The 12,663-nt window shown below is 45.5% G+C and overlaps 1 protein-coding gene across 2 annotated transcripts in view; it reads right to left on the minus strand.

The window, feature by feature from the left end:
- CREB3L2 (cAMP responsive element binding protein 3 like 2) overlaps positions 1–12,663 on the minus strand; it is a 106,119-nt gene that overhangs the window by 10,950 nt on the left and 82,506 nt on the right. For both annotated transcript variants that reach the window (XM_034672854.1, XM_002914201.4), the window contains exons 6-8: positions 10,957–11,103; positions 9,884–9,942; positions 8,586–8,654 (exon numbers count right to left, since the gene is read on the minus strand). In XM_034672854.1, the coding sequence (XP_034528745.1) occupies positions 8,586–8,654; positions 9,884–9,942; positions 10,957–11,103 (275 nt within the window). The remainder of the gene's footprint in view (positions 1–8,585; positions 8,655–9,883; positions 9,943–10,956; positions 11,104–12,663) is intronic.

Consider the following 12,663-nt stretch of genomic DNA (forward strand, 5'->3'; position numbering starts at 1 on the left):
GGATGTCTTAGCCTCAGGTTGGGACCCCTGACTACAGAGGCAAAGTGCTACAAGTTTGGAAAACGGGCCATCTAACCTGGCTGGGTAAGCAGGGAAGGCTTGACGTTTCCCAACTGTATAGCAGTTTACTTGGCATTCAGCAGCACATCTTCTCTGAACTCAAGATAATTTTATTCTGAATCCACTGCAAATGAAAATAGTTGTTTCATGGTCCCTGATTTCTAACACTTTATAATCCCACTCTTTGAGATGAGCAAACATGTAGTTTTAAAATAGATATTTTTTTAACTTGAAATGCCGGTTGAAAGCAACAGTGATTAATGTGCCATTTGCGGCTGCTTCTCCTCCTTGGATCAGTGAAGGTGAACTGAGCTGATGGTGGAAATGATGACAGTCTGAAGACCATCAGTCAGCAATGCCAGGTGATTTCACCCAAGGAAAGTGACTGAGCTCATCCATCCCCAAATCTAAACAGATTTCTAGGATCCAATCAAGTCTGAGAAATTCATATATATTCATTCATACAACAGAAACACTCATTTTTATCATAAGGAAAGGAAATCAACAGTGACGGAGCACCCACTGACTGAGTTCTAGGAACTCCATACACCTAGATACCAAAGAACTATCTCTAAGACATGTAACTCACACGTTGAAGACCTCATATGTAAACGAAAACCTGATTCTGTAGTGCATGGACTTTTCAACACACCACAACATGGTGCCCTTGTTAATAACCTAATAAAATCAATAACCAAAATAACTCCCAGTTAGGTAGATTTTTCTTAAATCCAGTGACGTTAACATCTTATCAACAAGAGCGTGATGAAGAGATATGTCCACCGTTAGATAAGACAAGGTTATTATGCCTGGGTGGCTCAGTCAGTTAAGAGTCTGTTTCTTGATTTCAGCTCGGGTCATGATCTCAGGGTCATGAGATTGAGCCCCACATTGGGCTCCATGCTGGGCATGGAACCTGCTTAAGATTCTCTTCTTCTGCCCTTCCCCCCCCCACTCACTCTCAAGCTCTCTCTAAAAGAGAAAAAAAGAAAAAGAAAAAAAAGGTTACTATCAACAGGTGCCAAGCCACAGATGGCAGAGCCACAGTAAAAATCAGTCCAATGGCAATGAGAGACATACTAGCAAAGTTTCCATGGCAATGATACAAATACAAACAGTAAGGGCACACAAACATCTCCTGGCACATCTCCAGCTGCACCAAAGATAAAATGTCAAGTGAGAGGTAAAAGAATCAAGGGTGTTCCTTGCACTACATCAGGTGTCTGGAGGTAAAACCTGGGCTTTGTTTAGGGAAATGGAAACTACAAGACCTGTCCCTCTGTGGGACACTGAAGAGCAGACGGTATGGCTTTAGGATTGGTGCATCTGCACTGGAACCAGGGATTGGCTGAGTTTAGATCTGCGTACCACTGCTGCATACCTTTAATCAGGTTATCTCAGTCCTGAGTTTAGGTGGCTAATCAGAGTGAATTCCTTTAACCTCATCAGCTAACAAAAGAATGAGAGAATCCTCCCTCCTGGAGTATTCTGGCTTTCTGGAAGCAAAGACACCTTGCAAGAGCGCTTGCTGTCTTTTTCCACTGATGACAGATGAAGCCAGCCCTTTACAAGGAAGCTTGGGGCCTCCTAACTGCAACATTGGTCTGAAATGATGTGGGATTCTCCCTGATGCCCCTGGGACAGAAGCCACAGCACACAGCACTGGGAGCGTGGGTGACAGCTGTTACCCTGATTGCACGAAGGGCTGGCTGAAGAAAAGGCAGTCATCCGATGAAATGGAAGAATTATTTTAAAACTAAAGCTATAAAAAGCCAACCATAGGACAGACCCAACAGTACATTCAAAGCCCAGGATAAACTTTTCCTTTATTACTGTATTTTAAATCATCAGTGACCGTGGCTAATTATGGATTAATGAAATTTTGGGCTTCCGGGAGCAAGGTCTCAATTTAGAGAAAGGAGTACTCCTAGCAAACATTTATCTGGGCCAAGAGATTTTTCACAACTTGTTAAATTGGAGTATCCAACTCTTGATTGAAAATGTGGATTTTGTCCTGTGGTGAGATGTAAAAATAAACTGAGTGGCTCTCCTCATACAGTTCCTTGCAAAAGAGCAGTCAAAGGCAGCTGCCAGCCTTGCCCAAAATAAAGCATCACCCTGTATCTCGGGAGGCGGATCAAGGGAAATTGGGCAAAACATTCAAAAGTAGCCAGGAGGGCGAGACATACTCTTCTAACTACTGGGAAAGACATCAACAGCCTCGTGGCTTTGTCTTTCATTTAATTTTGTATTCTACTGTTTCCTTTATTTAAGAGAGACAGAGAGGGCAAGAGAGAGGAAATGGTCACATAGTTATTGCATGTTATCCTTAAAACATTCAGGTACCTAATTTCCCACTGGAGTGACAAACCAGAACCCAGGAAAAAGAATAAACTGGGGGTTCCCAATTTTTGCTGTGCCAGAAGCTTCAAACTAGGACCTCTCGAAAGAGAGGCCCAGAAAACAGGACCTCCTGCACAACTCACCTCTCCGGGCAGACTTTTCATCAAATCTAAGAACACACCTTACTGAGAAATGGGACTAGCTGGGCTACTCTGTGTGCGTGCGTGTGTGTGTGTGTGTGTGTGTGCATATAAAGCACTCTCTGGGTAAGTCAGCCTCCTATAGAGATGCAGGAACTTTTTTCACCTCCTTACAGAACTCTCAGAGTAGTATTTTCCAAATTTCCAATCATGAACCATTAGTGGGTTGTGAAAACACTTGGGTTGTCAGTGGTGAATTTTTTAATGAAACAATCAACTAGAACACACGGTATCAGAGGGTATCACCATAGAAAATAAGCATTCAGTTGTGAAGCCCTCATACTGGTTATGCATGTGGTGTATACATTCCCATGGGATGTACATAAAATGCAAAATGATCCCAATCGAAAAGTCTAAGTGCCACTTAGCTAGCGTGCACATGCACAGTAATTATATGTGGGTGGATGAGGTGGCTTCATGATGGAAGAGCCAAGCATCTGTGTTCCTCTGAAGAAAAAAAATCCCACCTGAATCCCCCTGTCCACCCCACGCCTACCCTGGTCTTCTAGAATTATTGTCTCTAAATTTCTGAGGGTTAGGAGGAGGGTGTCCAAGAGCTAAACCATCTACCTCAAACTCCCGGGGTGGAGGTGGGGAGGTGCTGCGATCGAGTGCGACACAATTCAAAGTTCCAGACACTGCATAACAAGATGAAAGGAGACTCATGAACCATCTCCAAGACTTTTAAATACTGAAGTGTGACATATGCGAATAAAGGGCAATCACAGGGCGCTAAAACCCTAATCTTTGAATAATATTTATTCATGATCTTTTACTTCAGCTTTGAGGGCTGTTCATGGGCTTTGGCCTAAATGGGAAAAAAAACCAAAAAACAAAAAAACCAAGGATGCATTTTCTCCTTCCTCTTTCTGGGTACTTGCTATATCACAAAGGGTTTGTTTTGCAGGGACCAGAGGATACTTCTGAAATATTCTATTACCTTCTTCCCCGGGACAAGGAACAAAAGAGCTCTAGAATGTTTTCTGGGGCTATGGAACGGCTGACTTAACCACAGAATTATACTGAAATGCCTTTCCAGTCTCTCTGGGGAACTCTGTCTGGTGCCCAAAGATCCACTGAAGTTTGAAATATTTTCACCTGAAAAGAAAGCTTTTACTCTTCACACAACCAGAAGTTACAGATAATGGAGAAATGAAAATGAATTAAAGCAAGATCAAGGTCTGCAGAGGGGAAGGCTGCATCATTCACCAGTACCCAGTGGTCTTTCTGTGTACAGCAGCGGGTGGGATGGGGAGTGACGGTCAATCTACAGAGAACAGGGGATCCCGGGGAAGAGGATAATAGTGTGTAGTGCAAATGGGCACAGCCTTAGAGGCCAAGTAAACAAATGAGAGGTGGAACACAGTGAAAGCCCAGTGCACTTCGCTGGAAAGACCTGTACCAGGAACTGTGTGAGATTCCAAGAACAAGACAAGTGGAGTTAGAGAGGATTACAGCTGAGAGGACCTGATACCCCATGCAGGATTTCAGGCACACAGCAGCCAAGGTTCAAACTCCCAACACACACATCAGCTTAGGGGGTGGCCCCCTTATGGCTTGGTCTACCCTTTGAAGAAGAGACTTGGGATGGAGATCCACACAGGCCCTGGAGATGGGCCAAGGCCCTTGGGGCAGGGAATTCCAGAATCCCAGGTACCAGGCTGGGGTCTGAAGGGGTAGAGTGAGAGCTCTGCATGCAAACATGGCCTTGGGCCTGTCGACTACTCTTCCCATGGAGAGACGTGTGGCTAGAGGTGAGCCAGAGCAGGGTCCTCGAAAACACAGGTCCAAAGCAAGGCCTTCCTATTCAGGTTTAAGTTAGCCCTGTGCTGGGGAAAGGCAGTGGTCCTTGAAAGAGAAAGGGGCACAGCAGAAGAAAAAATCAAGGAATGGACCAATTTAAACCTTAAGTGGCTGAGGTCTAGTCCCCGTACGACCTCTAGATGTTTGGATGACCTGAACCTCACTGCACCTCAGTTTCCCCTTCTGTAAAATGAAGTGAGTTGAAGTCAAATTAGATGGTCTCTGCTAACATGCAATTCAAGTCTAAGTTTCCACACATGGCTCCACACATCAGGGTGGGAGGAGAGGACCTGTGGCTCACAGCCCTACAGGGGCAACAGAGCAAAACCCGAAAGGAGAGGAGCCAACTGAACCACCAACACCTAAAACTGCTGGGCTGAGTGGTGTGTGTCACCTGCACAGGATTTCTCTGGAATGGGACAAGGGTAGGGCTGTCCAGAGAGCCTGCAGCTCACAGAAGTGAGTGAGGAGCATGGGAGAGCCAGCTTGATCATCCAGCAGCAACACACACACACACATACACACACACACACACACACACACACACACACACACGGGCCTCACCCAGACTGTGTAAGTGAAAATGTATTTCCTGATTGAGCGCAGGAAGACAGGCCCCCTGGGAAACTGTCTCTCTCTCATCTCACACATTTGCTGATGGCACGCAATTAGTGGATCACCTTAGCAGAGCGAGTGTGAAGGTGCTTTCACACTGCTTGGCTCTGCTCCGAGAGGCTCCCGGGTAAGGCTGCAGAAGTGTTAAGAGCATTTCTTCATTTGCTTTTCCATCCTCATCCCCTTCCAGCTTCCTGAGCTCAAAAAACGGGGTCTTTAACTAGAAACCAACAATCCGCTATGCTAGGCGGCTGCTTCTAAGTCCAGTGTAAACCAAAAGATTCAGGATTGACTCAGAATCGGAATGCTCATTTTCATCTAGAGAGATGGAAAAGTCCTTTGTGGGGTGTAACACAGAAGTGGTAAAATGTAAAAATAGTCTTACTTTAATTTGGTCAACAAGGAAATATCCACTCCCTTTTCCCACCATGTCATGTCATATGACATAACGGCGCCCAAGGTCTCCCGCCCCACTCGAGTGATGCAGGATCCTGTTCATGTACAGCAGTTCTCTGTCCAGCCACCTCCAAAGGACAATAATCCAAGAAGCATGGCCAGGAACACAAACACAGGTGTGTGTTCATTAGGCCCAGCCCTGTACTTAGTTCAAACACCACGTCACTGACGCAGTGTTATGTGAGCAAAGGGACCAAAAGTCTCCCTTGCCACATGCCCAAACCACCAACTCCTCATGACAGGTGTAGGGCGGGAGATTGCCAAGGTTACACCATAGTCACTGTGGTTGGTACTGTGTCCTCTGAGCAAGGCGAGGCCCTCGAGGAGGGGAAGACACGGGCGGGAATACAGACCCACCCTCCCTGTCTCAACAAGAGCAAAACACTGCTTTTATTTCTTGACCTCTCCAGCTAAAACACACTAAAAATTACTTAGAAATTATGAGCCCAGGAGTCCCCTGCTAAGCTTATCGATGGGAAGAGGACAGATTAGTCAACTGCCAGCCATTACCACCACAAAAGAGGGGCTGTCTGCCTGGAGAGGTGAGTTGTGCTGGAGGAGACCACACGCAGGGCAGGCAAGGGACAGAGCAGGGCACCAACAGCATGAAGTACGTTGTTTCCTCAGTGGGGGTTCCAATAGGCCAAAAGCTGGGGAAAATTTCCACACAGTCCGTGAAGAAGAAAAGAGGAAAATCATCACTGACTCCCAGGGAAGAACATGAGATATGCTGACCCCAAGCTCAAATACGCCCTATGTTCCCATAACTCCCATTCTATACTAGCTGGTATCATCGAAATCACTATGGCTGTTGTTTAAAGAGAGAAAAATAACGTGCAAAACACAGATTGTTGTGACAGAATCAGATGCACCTTATGTCAGTGTTCCTCACAGGATAGCTCTTTATCAGATTCTGATAGAAATAAGGATTCTGTAGAAATACACTAACATGAAAATATGTCCACTGCATTCTGTTAGAAGGAAAATGTTCTTAACAAAAGGGGATGTGTATGTGTATAAATACATATGTATAAAATATTAAAAATATAAATATATCTGGGTGAAAAGTAGCAATTTTTTTTTCCTTTTTTAACTGTAGTTTCTGATTTTTTTTCTGCAATGAGGAATATATTACATGTGTGAGTTTTTTTTTTTTTTTAAGTTTTAAAAAAATTTGGGGGCACCTGGATGGTTCAGTCCATTAAGCGTCTGCCTTTGGCTCAGGTGATGATCTCAGGGTCTTGGGATCGAGCCCTGCATTGCGCTCCCCTTCTCAGCGGGGAGTCAGCTTCTCCCACTCCCTCCCTCCTTGCTCATGCTCTCTTTCTCTCTCTCTCTCACTCTCAGATAAATAAAGAAAATCTTTTTTAAAAAATATGATACAGCACAGTCAGCCTGGAGAGGGGAGGGGAGGCCTTTCAGCAGAGCACTTCTAATCACAAGCACCCGGCGCCCCCAAGCACAGCCCGTACTGCACCTCTGCTGCCCCCGTGTGGTTGGGAGAAGACCTGGCACCCGGAGTCCCTAGAAAAGGAGGAACCGGGACCAAATTCTAAGGTTATCTTGGATAAATTCCTCTTTCCCTTTTCACCAATTCAGGGTGTGGATTTGTCCACTCGTGAACATGGGGCATGGGGCTTCTGCAACAGCAAGTGCTAGGACGGGCGTTCGGGATACTAACAAGATGGGACACGACTCTTGTAGGGGTTCAGGACCCAGAGATCCACTACGGCAGGAGTGAAGGTGGAAGTAAGAAGGGGCGAAGCCTCAGGAGACTATTGGCCACAGGGAACCATGAAACCAGAATCCTAAAGAGGTATTGGAAACCACCTCCTTTGCCGCAGGGGATTAAGATGAGAGCACCTGGAGTGGGTGGTATTTACTTACTTCTGCCATCTGTGTGCCGAGCACCTGAGGGGACTGCCCTTGACCTGCTATTTGATCATATACCTTCCCAGAAATGCAGAGGGAAGCCCAGTGGGGTTACAATGGCCAGTGTTCCCATTGACGGTAGTTTTAGCTTATGAGTAGAAAAGCCTGCTGCCTGAGCAGCAAACCATGAAGATGGGAGCCAAATTTAACATTATTATCAAATGACAGGCAAATAGATTTAACCTGATCCCTTAACAACTGCAAAATCATTATTAGGCATCAATGCGAAGCCTTAAAATGATTAAGTAATATTTTTCTTACCTAAAAGTCTATTTTTCTCTACTTGCATTGTCGGGTCTGTAAGGGCAACAGGATCCCCTGACTAATGAATATTTTAATTTTTAAAGCATAAGTAGGCACTGTGTGTACACACACACACACATGAATTCTGGATTGAACTCCCCAACTCTTAACCCTATACCTTAACCCCTTTCTCTTGCGTATGACCCAGGATAACACTAGATATGCTTCTCCTGTACTGAGGCTCCAGAGCCGGATTGCCTGAAATCAAACAGAGCTCCAGCATTTACTGTGTGACCTTGGGCAAATCACCTACCCATTCTGAGTCTCGGTGATCTCCGCTATATAACGGGGATATTAATAGGACCACCACATAGAACCGTTGGAAGGTTAAAGGAATTAATATCTGTGATGTGCTAAAAACAATACGTGACAAGAAAGTGCAAGAAGAGCCCATTAATTCACTCTGTCCTACAGTTAATTTTTAAAATGGGTTTGAAATGCCATTTATTTTTATAAACAGTAATTTAAAAGACAAACATGGTTTCCTCTTTTCACAAATTAACACCATTTGTTACTAAAATTGAGTGACGATGAAGTGGCCAGTCCCTCCCTGTCCACCTCTAAAGTTCAATGTCATTTTCAGGATAATCAAACTTACCATCCTTATTCTCCTCCAAGCTTCCTGCCATGTATTTTAGGGAAAGGAAAGAACACGTGTGTGTGTGTGTGTGTATGTGTGTGTGTGTGTGCGCGCGCGCACGTGTGTAACAGGAACAGGTGGGTGGAGTATGGCTGTCCCGAGCACCTTCGCACAACTATGGTTTCAGTGTGATCTCCTCCACTTTCCTCCCATGCTGGTCCTGGATCTGTCCTCTCTTTCCCCCCATGTTCCATTAGGCAGTTTGAACAGCTCCTCACTCCAGCGACACTCACCTGTTGGTGTTCTCCAGAACCTCTACCTTCTTCCGAAGCTCCAAATTCTCAGTTGAACAAGACTCCACCCTACAGAGGAGCGAGAGAGAAGAAAATTAGTTGTATCAGTTGAGCAAATACAAAGCCAGGAGCTGGGCATCAGCTAGTCTAGTTAAGTGAGGGAGAGGGCCTGGCCAGCCTGAGTTGGGAAGAAAGGTAAGAAGACAAAAGAAAAAGAGAGAGCGAGAGGAGTAACAGGTGCCTCAGGACCAGAAAATGAATAGGGATGGTACAAAATGTAAAGTCCTTCAAGGCTGTTCCAACCTTGGTTTCTTTCATCTCGTCCCTATTGCTCTCAGTGCCCACTATTCATCTTCCTCATACTACAGGGACCTGGATGCTGCTGGCTGTACTCTTGGCCAGAAGGACGGATAGGGAGTCAAGGGGCTTGGGATAGACAAGAGGGGAGGACAAAAACCCAGCGCCTCAAGACAAGGAATCCAGCTGCAGGAACACGCATGCCCCCAAGAGGCATTAAAGACCATCTTGACCCTGGAAGCCTACAGAAAGTAATGAAACAGAATGGGACTGCTTCATGCTCAATTTCCAATACCTAAACTAGGATGTAGAGACACTAACTTTCAGTGGGAATGTCAAGAACCAGCCAGGATCTCCTCCTCTCCCCAGACACACGGGAAGATTCATTTCTGGGTCAGGGGCCTCCTTTCCATCTTAAATGATATTCATTGGTCGGCTGGAAAACTATATTCTAAGACTAATACAAAATTGTATTTCATTCCATGTTTTTCTAACAGCCCTCCTGATATTTTGGACTATTCAGAAGAACAAAAGTTGCCTTCGAGTGTTTCTGTGGGAAGTCGCTAGCCTGTAGCATGACTTATAGTGGACGGAAAGTATAGAACGCCAGCCTGACTCACTGCACTGCCTACGCGCTTTCTCTAGGGCGTGAGGGATTCATTAGCACTGCTCCGTTTGGCTGAAACTCTCCTCTGAGGAATGTGAGCGAATGTTAATATTTGCACTTGTTTGAAAGGAAGCCTTCGAGGCCCTACTTTGGTTAGAAATGGCGTGGTACAAATACCTGCTAAGATGGAGTGTATTTTTTACTTAAGGCCATACTCATAAAGCCTCCTCCTCTAAAAACCACTAGGTGGCAGGCAAAACACAGCGGATGAACGAACGGGTTTCATGGTGGCCAGAATGAACTTCACCTGCATCTGGAAAACAGCAGCTTTGCTCACTCCCATTTCCCTGTGCAGATCACCCAACAAACACACCCGGTTTCGCGGGAGGCTTACTTTTTCTCCAAGCTGTCCATGTATTCTTTCTTCTTTCTCCTACTTTCCTGGGCAGAAATCTGAGATAGAAGGGGAGAAACAAGGATTAACTTCCTGCCGTTTCCGTAAGTCACTTGGGTGTGCATGGAAGAGAGGAGTCTGTTCGCACAGAAATCACCAGGCCCTGCTCATTTTTGTGGCCACTCTTTATTTAGATAACCTGCTGGCTCATCTGTGAGTCACCCCTTCTGAACTCCCTGGTTTCAACAGCCTGTGTGGTCACTTGTTCCCACCAAACTGGGCCCTGCGTGGGAAGCACGGCAGGCCTGAGTCAGAACACATGGGTCACAAGCCATCTGTACGGTCTTAGCTAAATGATTTCAACTCGGTGGGCCTCGACTATAACACATACACGAAGATGGCTGGGCTTGGTCAGACATGAGCCCCCTACCAGTTCTGCACGTGGACTAAGAGTTGTACAACTGAACACTCTTTTTCTTTCTTTCTCTGCCTCCTGCGTTTTGGCCTGTCTGTGCCCTAGCCATGCCCCTTGGCCTCACCAGCCCTGATTTGCACTGTAGGGACCCAGGGCTAGGAGACTCCTGAATCCAAGCATAGAACAGTGGACTACAGAATTTTCTTTTAACCAAAAACTCAGTAAAGAAAAAAAAAATTAAACACTCCTAATGCATTTATATTTATTTATAAATTACATACATGCCCACCAGAAGGAAATATTGTGTCCATCGTAAAACAGAAACTTAAAAGGCTGAGATAAAAAAAATTAATGGGAGTTCTAATGTTTTCCTCTCAGCTCTGAACAGATCCCCTTGGGCACCAAGGAGCATGCACACCCAGTCTGGGATCCGCTGACCCAGAGTATGGGTGGAGGGACTGGAGGAACACAGGAGTCAGTGGTAACTGTGTTCCTGCTCCCTGCAGAGGGGAAGGGCAAGGCTGAGCCTTGTCCCCCTGCCCCCCACGCCCCCGCCATGAGATGTGCCAGTGTTGGCCACTGGGAAGAGGGGGAGTGGAAGCACGCAGGCTTAATTCTGGTCTCTGCTCATGGAAGCACCTAGATTTGAAGGGCTCACCTTGTTCTTGATTTTCCTCCGAATTTTCTTCAGAGCCTTCTCCTCTGATTTTGTTAGAGGCAATTTGGTGGGGATGGGATAGCCCTCGGCGATCAGGGTCCTCTTCTCCTCCTCTGTCAGGACCAGTGGGCCTGATCCTTGCAGTTTCTGTGCAGATGAAGGGGCAGAAAAAGGGTCAAGGCAGAACAACCGGGCACGCTCAAGAAACCTGCAAACACCCGAGAGAAAAGGATGCTCGTCTGCTTCGGGGGAGAGACAGAGCAGTTTGAAGTGGAAGCAAAGACGGTTACAACCCAAGGATTATTAGTCAAGGCAAAGGGTGAAGAAACCTCCACCTATCAGTTCCCAGAAGGTACCCCACTGGCTAAAACATCAAAAGTGACATTACAGGATTCATTTCCCACATTTCTCGAGATTTCGTGGCCTTAGAGTGATGGGGGATTCACTTGGAGTTCTGTTGGTGAAAGAGTTTCCTTGTTCTCCTGAAAACACAATTTTACCAGATGCTCTCCACACACCAGGGGTCACTACTTGTCCCCCAATGACAGCTACAGGGCCAGGGCTCAGAAATACACCTGCAGGCACATCCCATGGAAGTCTCTGGCTTCAGGACAGTCCCAGGTTGTCCATCATCAGTGAAGATGAGGACTGTAGCTCATCTCATTTAGCCCATAACAGAATGATGTGGGTTTTTTTTTTTTTAAGATTTTATTTATTTATTTGACAGAGAGAAAGAGAGCACGAGCACAAGCAGGGGGGGAAGGGCAGAAGGAGAAGCAGAGCAGGAAGCCCGATGCTAGGCTCAATCCCAAGACCCCAGGATCATGACCTGAGTCAAAGATGGATGCTTTGAGCCACCCAGGCACTGGAATGACGTGTTTATACATAGTCAAAGAAGCTGAGCCCCGATTACATCTGAGCCCCACGTTCAATGTCATGGAACTCTCCAAACAAACTGCATCTCTCAAGTCATAGCTTATGATCAAGATTGACACTGAATTAATACACATGAAAGGCCGAGGGCAAGTAAATACTATGCTGTAATATTAACTCAAGGTGCATTCAAAATCTGGGGAAAGAGACACATGAGTGTGTGAGAAGGAAAGGCTTAGGGTAGGACAGGAGACTTGCACTGGGCCTTTTGAAAGGAAGGGGACGATTTACATAGAGAGAGGAGGGCATTTCAAGCAAAAGGCAGTATTCTCAAAAGCACTTGAAGATGCAACTTTGTCTAGAATGGATAAGAAGTTCTTGAAGCAGTGAAGGGTCAAGGTGCCTAGTACAGAGTAGAGGTATTTGTGTTTGATACTAAGAGCTAATTAAGAAACACAAACAACACACTATGGGGGTGTGACATTGGGAGGATTTCCTAACCTGGCCAAAGATCCAGAACTTTGGGACACACTGACTTTAAATCGTCAAAATTATATTAATTGATAGATGGTTCTTACAGAATTTTTAAATATCTCATCTCATTCAAATTTTCTCTATGTGATATAAATTCATTAAGTTTGATAATAATCTTATGATTTTTCAGATTTCACAGAAATCAATGAACCCTTCAGAACAGTAAAATGTTAATTATCTGTCCCTCTTTTTATTTGGAAAAAGGTGCCCTTATATGCGTTAGGGATGAAGGATGACTCATGCTTTCTAACCTGAGTCTCTGGATTAGGAGTTGTACCACAGATTTTAAAAAAAGGGTTG

This window comes from Ailuropoda melanoleuca, chromosome 1 (assembly GCF_002007445.2).
Source record: "Ailuropoda melanoleuca isolate Jingjing chromosome 1, ASM200744v2, whole genome shotgun sequence".
In the NCBI taxonomy this organism is placed as follows: domain Eukaryota; kingdom Metazoa; phylum Chordata; class Mammalia; order Carnivora; family Ursidae; genus Ailuropoda; species Ailuropoda melanoleuca.